Source organism: Accipiter gentilis, chromosome 4 (assembly GCF_929443795.1).
Source record: "Accipiter gentilis chromosome 4, bAccGen1.1, whole genome shotgun sequence".
Classification (NCBI taxonomy): Eukaryota; Metazoa; Chordata; class Aves; order Accipitriformes; family Accipitridae; genus Astur; species Astur gentilis.
In genome coordinates this window covers 19185912-19205301 of record NC_064883.1, presented here as the reverse complement: position 1 = coordinate 19205301, position 19390 = coordinate 19185912, and the positions used below count along the sequence as shown (strand labels likewise).

Here is a 19390-nt window from a genome sequence, read left to right as displayed (position 1 = left end):
CCTCAGAGCCTTGTCACTAAAGCATGGCATTTAATAGCAGGACCTGTGATAGTCGGGCGTGCAAAACCTTTTATGGAACTGTAGTTAAAACGCTATGTAACTACATCAGTGACGGCCACTTTCTAAGAGGATCCTGAATTTCAGCAACTCTTGAGGGCTCAATCTTGCAAATAAAGTTTTACTTCACAGCACAGGGGCTAAAGTTACTCATGCCTTTACTAGATTACAGTTACAGCAAGAACCAAAATGACAATGAGAAATAAAGGAAAAGTAGATCTGTAACATTGTCCATGCTTTCTACTAATACAGAACTTAAAAAAGGAAAAGCTCCATTAAGCCAAGTAGCCCTCCCTCTGTCAATGAACAACAACAAAAAAAATCATGCCTTACAATTTATTCTCCAGTGCTTTGTTTATTCGGTATTAAATGACTCATGGAATAAGGTTTCCACCTCTCCCTGTGGGAGATTATCCCAGCTGCTGAGACCTACCAGCAGTTCCCTTTCCTTTGTCTCCCTTTTAATGATGCCTAAGTTTTGCATTCTATTTTAGTTTGGGATGTAAAAGCTACAAAGGAAATTCACATCCCCAAACCTGCTTTTAAATGCAATTAAGGCCGTGACATGAACTCACAAACCCAATGAAACATGCAGTTAAAACAGAAATGCATCATATATTTCACTTAAATACTGTGCCACCTAAACGGTACACTTTTAAGCTAACTGCAGGCTTCCTTGTTTTTACAGGTTTGTTCCTTAGTGTTATGTAAATGCACTTTTATTGTATGTAAATTAGCATTAGGCAAACTGTTAAAGCCTGTTTTATAGCTGTCACACCAACAAACCACATTTACAAGTAAATATTTGTTCTACTGGTGAATATATTACCTGCCTGGAAATAATAATAATTAATTCCAGCATTTCACCTTAGTGCTGTGAGTCTGCTCTGGCCCCATAACCTGTTGTATGCACAGAAGCTCTCAAAATGGAACATCCTTATTAAGTGTATGTCACTTAAGGAGTAGCAAACCCTAAAATTCTTTAAACAAAGTGGGTCTCTAATACATTTTATTCTTCTTCTTACCAGGCTGCAAAACCTATTTAACAAGAGAATGTTCTCCTGCTTTGAAGATGTAGAGACAGCATGTTTACTTCCCAGTAGTGGTTGTGGAGTCCACTGTGTCACTCAACAGCATCCCATTTGGCTGGTAAAGGAACAGTGGTGACAAGCTCCAAATAAAGTTTGGTGCTGTTTGTTGTGCCTAGGAAGAAAGATGGTGGTGAACAAGGCTTTATTTGCGAGAAAAAGTAAAGTAGGATAAACAGAGAGGTAGAAGAAATCCAGAGAAGGAGTCTCCAAAATCGAGGTTGGAGTTCCCAAACCCTCAGATTTGCCTTTTAAATCAGTATTGTCAAAATGTACCCTTATTAACACCAGCACAAACCGAACAGCTAGGGCACTGGTGTGGTAGGGGCTTTCACAGTTAATGCAGTTCAAAAAAGAACAACAAAAAACCAGATATAGACCAAATCAAGAAATCCTAATGGAAAGATGCCAGGGACTCTACTATCAGACACTTATAACTGTTTTAATGGATCATAATGGCTTCAAATCTCTCCTGTTAAGGGGATGCTGCTCATTTAAAAAGTAAAATGCCATATAAATCAAAGTACTATACAGCACATCTGTGCTTTCCTAATATCCTTAGCAAGGTAACTGCTCACATGAAATGTTGCCTTTCCTTTCATTTATTATATTTGGTAGGATTAGTAATAAATATAACAATATAAATATATTCAAATTGCTACTGGTATTTGCTTACTGTTTCTACCTTTTCCATTCAAGTTACTGTTGCTGTACATACTTAACGTAGAGTACCTAAGTGACTCTGAAAAGATAATTTGTTTCCTCACAGATGGTTCTATGATGTAGCCTGAGGGTGTTTTACAAACAGGAAGAATTATTTTCATTATGTCCATGCAACATGAAGTGTTGCATTATTTAGCTATTATTGTTGATATTTTACAGATAAGACACTGGCAAGAGAAATTAAGGTAAAACCCGCTGAAAGTGGTGTCCATTACATTTGACACCTCAGGTTATCAGAATACTTTTACACTGTTTCAATCAGCTTCACTTTGGTGTCCAGCAACCACACAAACTTGGCCGCAAGTGTCCTCATACCGATTGCCTGGAAATGGAAAAAAGGGAAAACAAACCTGCAAAAGCCCTCAGCTACTCCTGTGGAAGGACTCGGCCTTAGTCCCTGCTGTGCCAATCGGATTTCTTTTCCCAGATGATGAAGTGGGGAGAGGGGATGGAGACAGTGATTGAGTCAAGTGACCAAACTCAGAACAGTAACGCAGGGCAGGGTTGCTGGCTGGGGAAAACTCAGCTTCTCACGGGGTACGGTCTGACATGGTTGACTTGTTAGCTAAAGGAAAGTGTTGAATGGAATTACCTGTACCAATGGATAGAAAGAAAAACTTCAGACTGAATGAGGAGCCTGGAAAGAAGAAGGATCGGTGATTTTAGCTCTGAGCTGAATGTTTGCCTTTATGTTAAACCAGATGCCTAAGGAATACATAATTCAAAAGTCCCAAGCGGCTGGCCTATTTTCCTGAAGAACAGGAGAGGATGTAGCAGCAGGTCTGATTCCAGATGAGATAAGATTTTGTTATAACAAAAGTAATGGTTAATGGGCAGGTTCTGGTTTAAGTGAGTTATTCAGTATCACAAAAAAGCTTCTGGCAGACAGGGAAAAAAGACAATTATCCACAATGGTATTAAATTTTCTTAAGAAGAAATCTTACGGTTCTTATTCTGTAGCTTCCTGGCTTGTTCATTATGCAGTCCTTACTCATAGTGACAATCCTGTGCACTGAATGAAATACAGCAACAAGCACGATTTGACTGAAAAGACAGGCCTATAATAGCTTTTTGCTGAAATTTGATGCTAAAATTAATTCTGAAATTTTCCAGTTTGTGAGTATTCACAAATACTTATTTGACTCCATAGGTCCAACATTCCTTTACTTTACTTAATGCCTTTTCCCCATCTCCAGGAAAACAAAGACATGAGGAAAGGAAATCTAACACTTGACCGTGTGTTTGGCCCTAAATTGGATGATCAGCAATGTGACGGTAGGTCCTCAGTAGTGGGTTTCCTTTTGTTGTTGGAAGACAACTTGAGCATGTAGAGACTTGAAAGTCATCTTGAGTTGGAAGTGCTGTAAGTGGCACTGAATAGGGAGACAGAGGTCTTTCCTGCTTCCACCTGCCCCATTTTGGCTCCTGTTCTCCCTTACTCTCTGTGCCTGAATCCGGGCCCTTCTACCCCATTCCCAAATACTTTCCTTCATTTTTATATATATTTTTAAAATGTCTTGTCCCATTTCTCGCTCCTCTGCATTTCACCCAGACTTCTCAACTCCAACCTCTTCCCTGGAGAGTGTCAACAAAACCAGCAGTGGGGATAATGACTCTGTTATCAACAGTCCTGAAGAATTCAATGGCACAATTGCAAGGTTAAGTCCCAAGAAGCCTGTGGACAGAGAGTGCTCAGCTGATCTGAGGAGATCATATCTGTGCCATTGAACACTTGGGAGCTGAGAAGATGGAGCGTGGCTGATGAAGGCAGCGTCCAGCTGTCAAAAAAACTCATAGTGAAAATAATTCCATATATTTTGTTTCTCCCATGACTGGCTTGTTCTAGCTAGAACTTTTTTTAAAGGCAAAACAGGCCCAAAACTAAACCAACACCTCCACAGCTTGAGACAGACATTTTCTAGGAAAATTTGCCACTCCTGCTTCAGCAGTGTTACTCAGCACCAGAAAGCAGCACTTTACACGGGAGCCCTAACTACAGGTGGTGCTCCCATTCCTGCCTAGGGATGCTGCAAGTGTGCAGCAGCAAGGTTATTTTAGACCCAGTTTTATCATTTGAGAGCTGCACCTTGGGTTGTTTGGGGTTGTTCCAGTCTTCAGCCACAGCTAATGCTTTCTTGTCTCTTCCAGAATATTACTGGGATGTAAGTAGTTCATCTTGTTATTTCTCTCTTCCCAAATGTAATATTCCCAAGTGTATATTCATTACAAATAAGTGAAATACAGGGAATGGATCTGAAAATATGTGAAGATAAATGTGCCCTTTCTCATTACTATTTTGTGTTAGGTGCTGTCTGAAAACCTTGGAGACAGTCACGAAGGACTTGATTCTAAGTGGAGTGGGCAAAGGGCAGCAAAGAAAATGTAGACAGAGGGAGATAAGAGAGACATAAAAGTAATGAAAGAAGCAGGTGGATACACTGGGAGCCGAGTATTGATAGCCTTACGCCCAGGTAAGTGCCTAGGAATGAGAGATATGTCCAGATTTGAAGGGTTTTTCCTCTCTAAAACCTTCAAGTAGGAACAAAATAAGGATTAGGATTGCACAGTCTAATGACTGCTTAAACCTCGGTTTCCATGGCTTATGGCACTCATGTAAACCTGCTTCTGCCCTCGAGAGATGAACCCATTAGTAATTGATAATAGTAGGAGAGATGTGCGTAGCTTTGCTACACACTTGCGTGTCACTGCCCCAGTCCTTGAGTTCACTCCCTTGCTCCCACGTTCTTGCTGGGATGTATAATTTCCACTGCTTTCAGGATGCCTCTCCCAGAAGCTGCACTAAGGATGCCCATGTCTCCCGAAAGGATTTAAGTTTCAGAAATACCCATTACCTCCAGTGTACACTCCCTTAAGCACATGTCACCTGACAAGGCAGTTTCTTAAAATGGAAACGAGAAGCTAGAAACGCCTCTTACGTGGCTTTTGAAAAGTCGTCTCAAGGTATTTAATGCAAACATGGGTTTTTGAAAGATAAGAAGATTCTGATAGGAGCTCAGTTTTTGCTTCACTTTCCTTGTTAGATCTTCTGAACATTAGAGAGCAATGGTACTCCCTGAGGGAAGTACTCTGAAACCTAGACCAAAAACATAATGAAAAATTCAGCAGTTGGCATACCACTTTAAAATAAGGAAGAATACTTTCTTCAACTCCCCAAATCACTGTTTCCTGGGCACATGGCATGGTGTTGTTATACTATGTATGCTAATTGTAGTTAAGAAAGGGATGAAGATGGAAATAACTTTTGGGGAGCAAAGTGTCCCCTGTACAGCTGTTGATGTGTCTGGTAACAGCGTGACTGGAAGCAGCTCCAGTGGGTCTTTTCTTCTTTGCTTGCTTTGAAGGCTATGCAGGCAATGGGTCGGTTCAGTTCGGTCTGTAAGGTTGCGGCATGGTCCTCGATTTGTTTGGAAAGGAAGACTTGCTACTGGTATTTTACACCGCTGTGTCCTATGGTTTGGGGGAGGTTGTTTTTGTGTTGGACTTGTGGGATTTTCTTTGTGTCACATTTACCTTGTCTTTATGCATCTACTCTTCCTACTCTAGTATCTTACTTGTTTTGATGGGGAAGAACATGATGGAAGTATTTGCAGGGATTGTAGAATAGTGTCTAACAGCTAAATTCAAGAGTTATACTAGTTCACCTTATTTTAATCTGACGTAACCCTGAGCACTGGCAATACCTGCAATTTACAAGCTATCATCCTAGTCAAAGATGCACCTTCTCTCTCAGCTGACATGGAATGATTTTTGGTCTGTAAGACATTACTGTATCAGCGATGTTATCTGACAAAGTTACAGATATAGGAAAATGCGCTTACTGTTTAAAACACTACTGGTATTAGTGTGGGCAGACTACTTCTACAGGTGAATGCTTTCCAGCCATTTTGATCCCAGTGCAGTGAAGCAGAAAAAATAAACTAGGTAGACTTAATAAGCTGTGGTTAAGCATAGTGCAAAAATCCTTGGAGGAAAAAGTCTCTAGACCACAGTTATACAAACAAATTTGGCTCATGCTAGCAGAAAAAAAAAAAAAAAAAAAAAGAAAAAAAAAGACTGGACTAATGGAAAAATATATGGTTGCTGTTTTTTAAAAGAATTAATTTCTATGAGTGGCTTTGTTGACCAAGCACATGTTCATGTGGATGTGCGGTGTATTATTCCAACCCTTTCTGTAACATAACCACAGTGACTGCATCACATGGTGCTAGTGCAAACAAAGTCTCGTTAACAGCCCATGAATAGATGCATTTTCCCAGAATAGAGTTTCTCGTTGGGACTATCGACTGGTTCCTGGGCTACCAAGGGATAAATCATAGAATCATTTAGGTTGGAAAAGACCTTCAAGATCATCGAGTCCAACCATAAGGATAGGTATGGACAGCTTGGGAACTAGAGAGTAAGTGTAGTAACCTGAAGTGTGCTACAAGACAATTATGAATGTTTATCACATAATCAAAAAGAGTTAGAAGGGATATACTTAATCCTGTGATACTTTTGCTTGATTACTGATTGACTGGAAGGCAGTATCTTATATAGTAGAATACAGCTTGTTAAACACCAACCATTCTACTTCTACCTATAGTCCATGTCCTTTTTGTTCTCTTAAAGCCTACGCTTTGAATCTGAGTGGCCATCACACCGAGCTGGCTTCCTCCATGAAGCAAGACTCACTGAATTTTTCCTTCACCTCCGTTAGCATCCCATTTGCGTCAGATCCAACATAAACACTGCTCTCTTGATGGACTCAGCTCAACTTATCTTTCCGATCTTATCGCCATTTATTTTCTTGGCTATTAAGCTACACATCTTAGTTTTCCTTCTGTCCCATTGTCTCGAGTTATCAATTCATCTAGTGGGAGCTCTTTCTCCTTGAACAAAAGCACTTTCCTTAATATCACTGTAAAACCTTTTGTTTTCCTCTTGACATTCTCTGAGAAGTATCTTTGGATGTACGTTAGGAAAATATTCATGTAAATCCCATATACGCTTGTATGAAGTGATGAAACTGCACTTCATTAAAGAACATCTTGATCTTTCAGCAAAGGAAAAAATCATTGCGAAGGCCTGGCGGTCACATACCACAGGCATGAACAAACTTCGCTGCAGGTAGTTCTGGCTGTTTCTGAGCCTTCCCTGCACGGCAGTGGGGAGAAGAAGAGAGTCTTCTGGGATTAGGGGTGCTGCCAGACTTGGACCCGAGTGCCTGCTCTCTTTACTTAGTATTAAGCCGGCACCTCCCAAAGTCAGCTTGAAACCCAAGAGCGTACCTCGGCACCTCGCCGAGCAGCGGGGGCTGCTGCCCTCTCTCTCCACCGATTCCCAACGCAGCCCAGTACTCCCAATTTACTCGGACCCGCAGGCTCGCGCAGCCCACCGCAGCGTCTCCCGGAGCCCCCCCCCGGGCGGCGGAGGCCATCTTTACCGGCCGCTGGCGCACCCCCGCCGCGGGCGGCCCGGGCGGAGGCAGGCTTTACGGGGAGAACCCGGCCGCTCCCCTGAGGGAAAAGCCTGACGAGCGCAGCGGCCCCGGGCCGGGCCGGGCCGGGCCGGCTCCGACGGCTGGGAACGCCGGGGCTGCGGGACGGCTCCCCTCACCCCCCCGCGCCCCTCCGACGGCAGGCCGGCCGCCGACCGGCGGCGCCCGGGCCACGTGCCGGCGGAGTCAGCACGCAGCCGCAGCCGCAGCCGCGCCCGCCCTCGCCGCCCCGAAGGGCCCGCGCCGCCCCCGGCGGGCAGCACGCGCGGGCGCCGGACCGCTTCCCCGCCCCTGCCGCGGCTGCCACATCCCACTTCCCTCGGCCCGCCTCCCCCGCCCCGCGCCGCGCCGCGCCGCCCTCCGCCGCCGCCCTCTCATTGGTCGAGAGCCGAGAGCGACGGCGCCTCCGGGCAATGGGAGCCCGGGCTGGCGCGGCGGCGGCGCCCAATGGTTGCGCCTGGCTGCCGCCCCTGCCCGTCGCGGCCGGGCGTCGGGGCTGCGCGTTGCCATTCGGAGGCAGGGCGGCGCGGGGAGCGGATGGTGCTGGCCGCGGCTCCCGGGCGCCGGCGGGGGCAGCGGCAGAGGCAGGAGCTGGCTGCGAGCGCCTTCCCCCCTCCCCGCCCTACCCCCTCCGGCTGCGCGCGCCCGCGTCGCGCCCCGCCGCCGACCGCCCTGAGCCGGCAGCGCCGTACGATGTGAGCGGCCGCGGGGCTCGGCAGCGCCCCCGGTGCCCGCGACGCTGGGGCGGGCGGCGATGGCCAGAGCCTGGCGTGGGAGCAGCCGCCGTCGCCGATAGGAAGCGCCGGGGGCAGCCGGGCAGGCGGCGCGGAGACTCCCTCGGGCCGTGAAGCGCTTGTCCCGCCCCGCCCCCTCCCTCCTTCCTCCCCCTCCCTCCTCCTCCTCTCCTCCTCCAACCCCCCCCCCCCCCCCCCCCCCCCCCCGCGGCCGGTGCATGCGGGGCGCCGGGAGCCGAGCTCGGGCCCCCCGCAGCCGCCGGAGCCAGTGACCCGCCGGGTGCCGCGCATCCCCGCCATGTCCTCCTCGTCCAGCTCCTCGCAGACCCCCCCGTCCCACCACCAGCCCCCGCCGCAGAGGATGAGGCGCGGCGCCGCCGGGTCCCCCACTGCCGGCGGCGGCGGCGGCACGGCCGGGGTCCCCGGCAACGGCGCCGGGGGAGGCGCGGCGGGCACCAGCCGGCTGCTGCAGCCCATCCGAGCGACCGTCCCGTACCAGCTCCTGCGGGGCAACCAGCACAGCCCGACCCGGTCCCCCTCCGCCTCGGTGGGCAGCAATACCGGGCCGGGGGGCGGCGGCGGCGGCGGGGGTCGCGGCGGAGGCAGCCCGCCGCCGCCGCCCAGCGCGACGCCGCCGTTGGCGGCGGGAGGCGGCGCGGCGGAGCCGGGCAGGGTGAAGGGCAGGCAGCGGCGCTCGCCGGAGAGCGGCGGCGGCAGCAGGAGGAGCAGCTCACCCGAGAGACGGAGCCCCAGCTCCCCGGTGTACAGAGGTAAAGCACCGGGACAAAGCCGGCGCCCCGCTTCCCTGCCCCCCGGGGGTGCTGGCCGCGCTGGGGCCGCCCTGCCTCCGGGCACCCCCGGCCTCAGCTCCCCGCTGCGGGGGGTGCGCCCTGCCCTGCCCTGCCCTCCCCCCCGGGCCAGCGGGGGTGGGAGCCCGGGGGAGTGCCGGCCCGGCCCGGCCCGGCCCGAGCAGCCCCGCCGGAGTCTTAGAGACTCGCGGGTGGAGGGACGAGGGTGAGCCCTAACCCCGCGGCAGCGGGGCAGGTGCCGTGCCCGGGTTTGCCCTGCCAGGAGGGCAGCCCGGCGCCGGGAAGCACCTCGGCCCGCCGCCCTCCCCCGGGGAGGGGGGCGAGCCCTTAAATGCCGTGCTTCTCCTCCTCGGGCGAGGTGGAGAGCCAGCCGGGGAAAACAGCCCCGTCCTTCCCCCGCGCCGCCTGCCAGCGCCGGCCTCGGGAGGAAGTGCCTCCCCGGCGGAGCGGAGGCGAGCCCCGCCGCCCTCGGGGGGCTGCCGGCGGCTCCCCCCGGCCCGGCCCGGCCCGGCCCGGTCCCTCTCCTCGGCGGAGGGGAGCAGGCGGGGGCTCCGACGACAGTGCCCCTGCTCCTTCCTGCCCTGGCGCACGGGCTCTGGAAGTGGAGGTGTGTAATAGGGGAGCGAGTCTGAAATTCACCCTCTTCCCTGTCTACAGGTGTAGTTATTTAGTACGGGTTGTTAATGGGTTAGATGTATATCTGGGGTATCACAAGCCAGTTCGTAAGTGTCTGTTAAAACCAAGCCTCAAACGTTCTTCCTCTCTGCAGAGCTTGCTTTCTTAAAGACTTGCATTTTTTTAGCATCTTGGGTTAAAATATCTAATGTTTTCAAGCATAGACTCCAAAACAAAAAGGAAATTCCCATACTGAGATGCTTAAAAACAAATAACACAGTCTCCTTGTGCGATTCAGTATTGAATCCTTGAGACTGTAAGGAAAAAAAACCAACAACAACAAACAAAACGAAACAACCCCAGTGTAGCCAAAATAGGCCTGTAAAGTTTAAAATGTAAAATTGATTCCCAGCAAGTCCAACTTAACCTGCGTCAGGTTGTCTGTTAAATTATTGAACGTGTTAAAGTGGCAGTGGCCATCTTACCTCCTCCCCCCTTCCCCCATCACTTTAGCAGTTGAATGAATCAGACTAAATGCACTTTTTATGTTATCCTGCTGTAGCTATCAGGTATCACACATCATCTCTTTCTGGGAACGTTTTATGTGGTTCAATACCCCTCACTTGTTCTCTTCCTTCCTTAAGTCTTGCCGTGTTTCATTTCTGTGGCAAATTGTGGTCTGTGTTGTTTGCCAACGTGTTTTGTAGCAGTGGAATCTGTTACCTTCTCCCCGCCCCCCCTTTTCAGTTTTAATGTGTAGTAAAACCTTACGATCTGTAGTATTTGTAACTTCGGCAAATCTCTGTCATCAGAATGGTCCTAGGACACGGGCAGCATTTTGCAAATGAGCAAAATGTCCCTGCCAATTACACATGGAGTTAATTTACCCTATACAGTATTTGTGCTTATGCAGATGACCAAATTGGTTGTGTCAATCTGAACAGAGATACTTCATAACTTATTTCTCAAAAAGATCATTTATTTATGCAGAAGTTTTTGCATGCTTGAAAACGGAGCTGAGCGTCAGTGGTTTTGCTTCATTCAAGCTCTATTTACAATTTTAAGGATCCTATTTTTCCCACTGTATGATACACTAAATGTAATTTCCTTTTTTCCTCCTCCTTTAACCTTTGGGAAATGCTAATGGGAAACTAGGCAAAACAAAAAAAAAAAATGGGTGCATATGAATAGTGCTGCTGCTGCTGCTGAATATTGTAAATTAATTATGTGAACCCGGAGCAAAACATTGTAGTGGTGCAGTGTATAAAGGTCTACGCTTAAGGTGTATTGGAGAGGGAGGAATGTGGGCAGTTACCTGCAAGCAAGGAAAAACACTGCAAAGCAGTGAAGTATTTTGTTACTATGTATGAATTTTTTGTTGGAGGGGAAATTTTAATTTTAGAAAGTGGTTTCTGTCTTCTTCATCTGTGGCCTGTTTTAACCGTAATAAATTAGTACTGAATGACTTTTCCATCATTAAACTTGTTTGAGCTTGCCTCATGGTGAACCGCGTTAGCAGCATACATGGCTTGGTTCGGTTTAATGAGTGCAACGTATAAAATCATAAATGGTCCGTCCAGAAATGCACCCTGTAATCTGTATGCGCTGCAAGGAATTTGTTCCCCCTCCTCCGGGTCAAGCCAGCTGCTGCTGCAGAAGCTGACATCCTCTAGCAAATCCTGAATGAATGAATGAAAACAACGTGATCGCCCTAATAATGACCACAATTGCACACGTCAACGGCTTTATTTTACCGAAATACAGGCACCATTTTCTAGCAGGCGAGGGTAATAAGATACCCTATTTCTTCAGTCTTGCAAATGAAAAAAGGTTACCAAAAAAAGCCCCACAACCTAGAGCTGTTTTTACACAATTTGGAATATAGTTGCATGCTATGGGGCAGGATTTTGTCTTTGTTTCCCTGCTTGTTCTCAGCATCTTAGTACGTGATGTATGGATACTAAAAACGATGTTTGTAGTCTATACAGTGATAGTAGTATATAGAAAATTGATTGCTGAACCGGAGGACTGCTGCAGTAATAATGGAGGACTTGGGGGCGGGGGGGCGGAATAAAAATGGTCTGTTTTCAAACATAGACCATCTTGCTGCAGCTTGTTAAACAATGTGCTACTCCAGCTATTTATAGTTGTTATCAGTATGCAGGTCTTGGGGAAGTGACTTGATTAAGTTTTTTTGTCAGTTTTTCAAAACCATTTCCCACTGCTGTATAAATGTGAGCTTAGGCTCTAGGTATAATCCTGTTGTTTTTCTCACCAGTGCAGGAGGTCTGTTTGTCTTTGGCTCTGCAGTCTGACTTGGATTGTTTCGCGAATATGCTTGTGCTGGAGCCTGCTTATGATTCTGATGGATAGATGTTTTTCTCTTCTTAAGACACCAGCCCCTTCCCCACCTCCTTTCAGCATTTTCCAGTATAGATCCCTTGAATTGGCTATCCTACTAAGCCATTTTGTTGTGGATATTTTAGTGATTTGCCACAGGTTCTTTTTATAAAGGAGATTTTTGTGAAAACACTCCAGCTTTGAGCCTCTACAGGTCAGAGCAACTACCGTTGCAGGCGCTGACATCACTACTACATGAATGAAAGCATCATCTTTTCTCTCCCTTCTTTCTAGGATGCCGTAAATGTTTTTGTTCTACAGCAAAACCCTGTGTGTTTAGAACTGAAACTTTAAGAATTTGCTATTTTCTTTAAGCAAATTTGGGGATTTGTAGTTGGTAGGAAAGAATTGATGCCACTATTTGTATTTAGTTAGTATTGATACTGAATGATGAGAAGTCATGGATGCTATGTACTAATTTCAAGGTGCTAAAAAAGGAAAAAAGAGGGGAAAAAACTTCTGATATCGTAGGATAAGCCTGCAATGTGTGAGTCTACTCCTTTCCTCGTATTTTTAAATGTGTTTGTTCCTTACTAGTAGATACGTTTTTATAGTCTGTATTCGTGTTTTGGAGAGCTGGCAATTAAAAAAGTGCCTGGTTGAATGTAACAAGACATGGTTTTCTTGGGGGAATATATCCGATACATCTCTGATCGCATAAACGCAACGTCAACAGAATATGAAGCTGCGTGGTTCATGACAAAGGACATTCCAATAATAATCCCCCAAAACCCCTTGGACGAGTCAAACAAAACATATTACTTGCTTGTGAACACTTATGTTTTACAGAAAAAAAGCAAGTTGTTTTCTTCCTCACCTTACCTGGATAAAATCAGTAGTTTCTGTTATTATGTAAAGTAGCTTGTACAAATATAAGAGTGGGTTTCCTGTTTAGTTTGGTTTTTCACTTGTATACATGGAGGGTGTAAATGACTTGTATATGATTCAAGCTCAATATTGCTTTCCTCAAATGCTTTGTTTAGTGTTAACTCTGTTGGTACCGTAATATTATGCTTCATGTTTTTCTGACTTTCACTTGTGTTGTTTATAGTACAAACCTTTTTCTGTATCAAATTTTGGAGGTAATGGTTAGTTTTAAGGACATCTGAAAAATATTGTAATCAATTGTTAAGGGCTCCCAATATCTTTTACTTCCTCAAATAACTCCTGAAGCGTTGCCAACATTAGTAAGAGAAGGGAATTAAAAAAGATGCAAAACAACTGCATAACCCAGTTCTGAGTAATAAGTACGTATATCCGTTGTTATGCTAGCAGATAAAAGGCTAGTGGAGTGAGGAGTGGAGTAAGATGGACAATATTGCTGATCTCTAGACTTGTAAGGGATATCAGTATTTAAAAAAAACAAAATTCAGACTTCAAAAGGCAGGGACTGTTTTAATATCCTGGATGCAAGCCATCCAATCTTTTGGCATCACAAGCATTTATACCAGAGATCAAGAAGATCTTTCCTTTATTTCTAACAAATGTAGGTAAGGAAGTAATTTTTGTGACGCTTCCTATTTCCTGATGCCTGAATAATAGCAGTATTCCCATAATTGTACGGCCAAAACAGTTTTGCTCCAGCTTTGTCCCTCTCTCTTCCCAAAATAGCTTTCATTGGAATATAATATGGCGAAATAAAAAGACACTGGCTAAATTTGAACCAGTTGCCTTGAACTCAGAGGCTTTTTAGTTACATGTTTTAACATCACTTTAAATGGGAATAGTATATTAGAGGCCCTTAATAAATATGTTTCATAAGACAAATTAATTAAGCTTCTTTTGGGTGTTGAAACAACTGCAGGAAAGAAAAATAGAAAGGTATTTTCTCCATTGACTTGAATGGTATTGTAGCAAGGCATTAGCTACTAAGAAAGCACCCCCCTGCCCCATGGAAAAAATAACTTACAAAGTATATGTATATATCTATTTTAAATCATTACCTGACCGTTAATTCTTATTCTTTGGACGTAACCAAGTATTGGTGTGTAACATATGGCCAAACTGAAGTTACTTGCCAGCATCCATGCATAGTAAAACAGTGGCTAATACGGGAATTTGGTTTCTGAAATTCATGATTCCTGCGTTTTGTCCTTTTCTTTCCCATGGTGTGGGGTGAACGGCAGTTCTTAAAATCTGTCTTAAAATGCAGGGAGGGTAGATGAATGGAATATATCTTAGAATCCTACAAAAAAGTCAGTGTTTGCCAAGTATAGACGACACATAATGAGTTGTTGAGCTTTGCTATATTGCTAAAATTCACAGTGGAAAGCTAGTTATTTTAAAAATGGGGTTTATGCTACTACTCTACATAGCATCATGGAAAAAAAAGAGAACCGATGCAGGAATTCTGAAATTTCAGTTCAACCTGGACTTGAAGGCATTAGTTGTAACAATGCATAACCTATTGGAAATAAAGTCTATGCTCCTCAATGTTTCAGTTTAAGTGAATATTTGAAATACTTTTTTTATGGGACTTCATCAGTTGAGTAATTATCTTCATCTGAAGAAGGTAATAGTTTGTTTCCCACCCCCGCCCCTGCCGTGAAAAATGAAAGTTCCTGTATAAATCAGTTGTCAATATCTTCAGCAGAGGAAAAAAGTTGCCAACACTTGACACAATACTTAGCTCTCAGTGGATTTAGCATACTTCAGGAAAAGTTGTTAATATAGTAGGTTTTAAACATTGACTAGCATTTTTTTAAAAAGTTCTGCTGATGAAGAAAAGGACCCTGTAGTAAAGATACGTAATTGGAAGACTTTGCTCAAGGCTTGAGATAGTTAACTCTGTTAATGATCATCATCTTGCTTTAATGTTAATATTTAAATGCATTGAGTTCTTTCTCTTTCAATGCTGCCTCCCATGTAAACCTGTAGTGTCTAAACAATGGTTTAAGGCATTTTCAGGCAAGTAAAATAATATTTACATCTCATCATTAGAAGGGATACATCCACAGCAACTTGTCAGCCTGTGATTATCCCCTTTTCCTTTGTGTCACCATTTTTAGGGTGTAGGCAATTGCAAAATTAAAAGAATTGGAGGTTAGAGTGAAGGAAATTGGGTGTTTGTACTTAATGTAATTCTTACATTTCAAGTGTGTATTTACTACTTCTCAAAAGTTTGACTCTGAAGTTCACCAACACTAATTTGTTTTATGACTGTGTTTGAATTGGAAATTAAATCCTAGAGCTTGAAACCAGCCGATGGGTACTGAAGGGGATCACAGTTGAGGCTTCTGCAGTATGGTTACCACACAGAGTATCATGATACAGTGTGTAATGTCAATCCTTTTGAATGGCGAGTCAGTCTCTCCAGCTCCTATTTTTCTGAAGCTAGGATCTCGTCAACAGAGACACTCACCCAGGGTTGAAACTGAAATATCATGCGCTCTCAGGAACCCTTTCCTGCTGTTCCAGCTGTGTGGATATGGACTTAGGACCAGAGCTGTTCCCCTACGTGGTCCCCTTGGACTGTCTGGTGATGCTGCTGCTCAGACTATGTCTTCTGCTGTTAGTAAGACAGGAGAGGGCATGTAGCTACTGGAAGTCTTATCTTTGGGAAGCAAACCCAGCAAGGCCAAGTGGGGCCATGCTGGGGAGTGCCCTCAGCCTGCTCTCTCTGGCCTTGTAATACTGCCTCTGCTCTGGTCCTCTTCATTTCTCTTGTGCACCTTCCCTGCTCCTTTGGTATCTGCACCGCTTAGTAGCTGCTGCTGCTGCTGCTGTGTCCTACCAAACTGTTGACTATCACCCTTTTAAAAACAGATTAGCTTTCTCTGACAGGGGGGCAAAAACCCCCAAAAACAAAATGCAGAAGATGTGGGTGTCTACACTAAAGCGATAACTGTTTTCTGCACATACAATTTGTAAATAGGGATTAACCTAACCAGTTGATGTTGGGTCAATGGAAGATAGTTTTGATGGAGAGTTTTCATTTTTTGTAGTGGTAGAGTAGATCTCTTAATTAGCTTTCCATATTGGATATTGCTGCTTTGGAGACAATATATACTTCCCAGGAGGTCATGAAATGGTACGAGCTTGGGTTTTGAAACCTTAGTGCAAGATACTGTATTGGTTAGACTCTTTTATTCAGTGTTGCATGTGCCCTAACAATAAACAATTACAGAGATGTTGGTGTTTATAAGGATTTAACTTTCACTGCTGCTAGTGTGAAATTGAGGAGTAGCTGTTTGCAGTGGATATTGTTCTCTGGATCAAATACAAATGAGTGATTAACCTGGTTCTTATGTGCTAATTGTTTTGCACAACCTGAAACTAGTTTTATTCAAACTACACGTTTTGTTTCCTCTTTAGGAAGAATGTGTCTCGTATTTTGCTCGTAAGAGTGGTTACTAAAACCAGAATGATAGCAGTTCATCATGGTTTCTGAATAATTTAAAATCCACTGTAGAATATTTTCTTCTCACTCTGCCTTGAGATAGTCTAAACTGGAATAATAATTTAAGTGTTTCATTCCTTTGAACAGTGCAAGTCACCTGTTTGAACAAGGTTAGCTTCATCCTCCTTTCCTACACTCTCACCACCGGGCATTAAGTAAGGAGATAAGTTGTAGACACAATTCTGAATTTCGGGAGTTAACACTCATATCTAACTGGCTTGACTGATCATCGCAAGATCACTGGCATTCATACTACAAACTTGAAACTCATTTCTGTAGCTATATGAATTTTAATATTGTTTTAGTAAGTATAAATCTGTCTTTTGGGAATGTTTTCTGTAACAGTAACCACTCGGTTGTGAACCAATTAAATGTATGGCAGAATGGGTATAGTTATATTGTGTGCCTTTTAATCTCCTATGTTTTGGTGTACAGTGCCTATTCCGGAGTTCTGATAGAAATGTTTCGTGAACGTTGGCTAGCTGGATTACCTGTATATCTACATTTTAAAAAAAGGCTTCATGGTTAGAAAAAAACTATACATTTTAATATAGGTGCTTAGGCTGCAGTACTTAAAAAAAAAATAAAACTCTAATAAATTTGTTGACATCTGTCAGCATTTGGAAATCAAACTGTGATTTGGAAATATTGTGTTTTTACCAGAAAACAAATTCTGGTTATTCAATCCTCAATCACTAGCTAATTCTGTTAATCCTAGTCTGCAGAAATTAGCCTGTAAATACAAAGACCACTTCTTCAAAGTATGACATGCAGTCAGCCATTGGCTATTTGGGAGCGGGTTACCTAAGCGCAGATATAAACACGCAGGTTTGTGAACATACTTCCAGGGATAACAGTACAGTTGCTTTCATTAGATGAAGCGCTGTACCCATGCTGGATCAGAAATGGTGCTGGATAAACCTTGAAAATTTTGCACTGTATTTCCAGAACTCAGGCCACTGAGACACACAGCGTGGAGGAGGCAGTGAGTGGCTCTACAAGACCTGTGGGTCTCTGTTGGTATTTAACATGGTCTCACTACCGCTCCTTCTGCACGTCACGGCAGAGCTCACTAGCGCAGTAGGACTAGAAGATGCTGATGATTATAGCAGGTGTCAGGGTGATGCGGTCTATGCTCTGGAAGGGTTTGGTGAGTGCAGTTCTCAAATATGGAGTCAGCTTAAATTCAGCGCCACATGTCAGCTAATTAGTCTTTCTGGAGTCTGGTGCCTTGGAAAGTACATTGCAAAACCCAAGTGGCTTTGCAGTGTTGACTCTATGCAGTTAGGTGTTACACCTCCATATCCAGTATGTCATATATTATTCAAAATCTTTCTGTTATACGTGATATCTTAACTTTCTGTTTTTCAAAGTAATGGAGAGTTGGCTTGCTCACTAAAAATTAAACCCAGATTTATGCTGAGTGTCCTGGAACAGACTTTGAACAGTATGACTCTAAAAATATCAGCTAACTGCTGAAGAATGCAGAATAAAACTTAGGTTTACACAGTAGTTGGGAAGCTGCCAGGTTAAAGGAGAAGCTGTCTTCACAGAATTAAATTTATGTTCAAGGTCTTAAAATTCTGATTCTTAACTGATAGCTGTGTTTGCTTAATTGTGTCAGTTGATAGTGGAATACCCTTACACATCCTTTCTCTCACACTCTGCTTTCTCTCATATTTCACTTTTTGTGGCTCCTTTGTTGTACCTGATACCTTGCCCTGAATAATCATCTTTGCAATGTTTTCTTCCCCTCCAAAGAAACCATAAAATAAATTTGAAATACTTGATGTTCTTTTCAAGGGGAACAAGAAAAAGTCCTAATCTGGAAGAGAAAAATTTCTCATGGGCAAAAATATAATTAACTCATGCTCGTTTAAAAGTAATGTGTATTTGAGAAACGTCTGTACAAGGAAGTGACCAGAGACACATAGTCAACTTCAGAGGTGGTCCACGCTGAAAGATCCAAATAACTTTTGGGCGTTACTATAGAAACAGAGACACTCATGCTTGCAAAGTCGTGTATTGAAGTGTGCAGTCTATATATTGTTTAAAATAATAATTTTGTGAAACTGTTGTGTACATCTACCTTAATTTCTTCCAAAGAAGTCACTAGCCTATTAAGATGATTGGAGTCTCATGATTTTATTTAGTGGTGTGTGTAACCTTTAATATGAAGTTGGAGCATGCAGGGAGAACTTTAGATTGCAAGAATTACAGTAGAAACTCAGTTTGGCAGCCTTGAGAATAGGAATTACGAAGTCTGGCAACTCAAAATCTCTGAGAAGCAGAAGAAATGGGTGTGCTGGCACTGTATATACACTAAATGTTACCTGTTTTCTACAGCTATGCCTTTTTTAATCATGCAAATTTACATGCATATACAGCAAAAAAAAATCCTACATGGAGGTATGGTCTAAAGTTCACAAATCTGGAGTAAAATTTCAGATTTCAGAAGGAAGTCGTGTGAAAATTTGGCTAAACAGGATTGCTCTGACTTGAATACAGAGAGAATCTCTTTTAATGAAAAGTGTTAACACAATTGGAATCTTTCAAACGTCAGAAAAACTCAAGGATGTGATCTGATTGCATGGAAACTTACCTCAAAAAGGCTGCTAGAAATAAGCAGAGAGCCTGCAAGAAACAGGAGGAGGAACCAAGAAAAGAATGTCCCATTATCAATCAAAAAGTGAATCTTGGCTGAGAATTGTTAAAACGCGAATGGACTTGGACTTTTCATGCTTGGAGACAGACAATAGAAACATGCAAATAGAAAAATAAGGAAAAAGTAGTTGCAGCCATTCGGTACCAAGAAAAAAGATTAAGGGTGATCTGAGACTGATTTGCTGGAATGTATGGTTTCAAAATCAACTCCAGGGAACAGTGGCAAAAATCTCAGAGGAAATAGCACAGATATTCAATGCTTTGTGCTCACCAGGACAAAGTATAAGTAATCAACTCTCAATAAGGACAGTGATTTTTAACCCAGGAAGATATAAAAAAAAAAGAAATTTTAAGGGAGAGGGTAATTTGGAATTAGGAATTACCAAGACTCTGATAAATACAGA

The 19390-nt window shown here is 44.1% G+C and overlaps 1 protein-coding gene across 4 annotated transcripts in view; it reads left to right on the top strand.

The window, feature by feature from the left end:
* The first annotated feature begins 7886 nt into the window (after nt 1–7886).
* Nucleotides 7887–19390, top strand: part of GLCCI1 (glucocorticoid induced 1) — a 57802-nt gene continuing 46298 nt past the window's right edge. For all 4 annotated transcript variants that reach the window (XM_049799055.1, XM_049799054.1, XM_049799058.1 and 1 more), the window contains exon 1: nt 7887–8869. In XM_049799055.1, the coding sequence (XP_049655012.1) occupies nt 8398–8869 (472 nt within the window). In that variant the 5' untranslated portion in view covers nt 7887–8397. The remainder of the gene's footprint in view (nt 8870–19390) is intronic.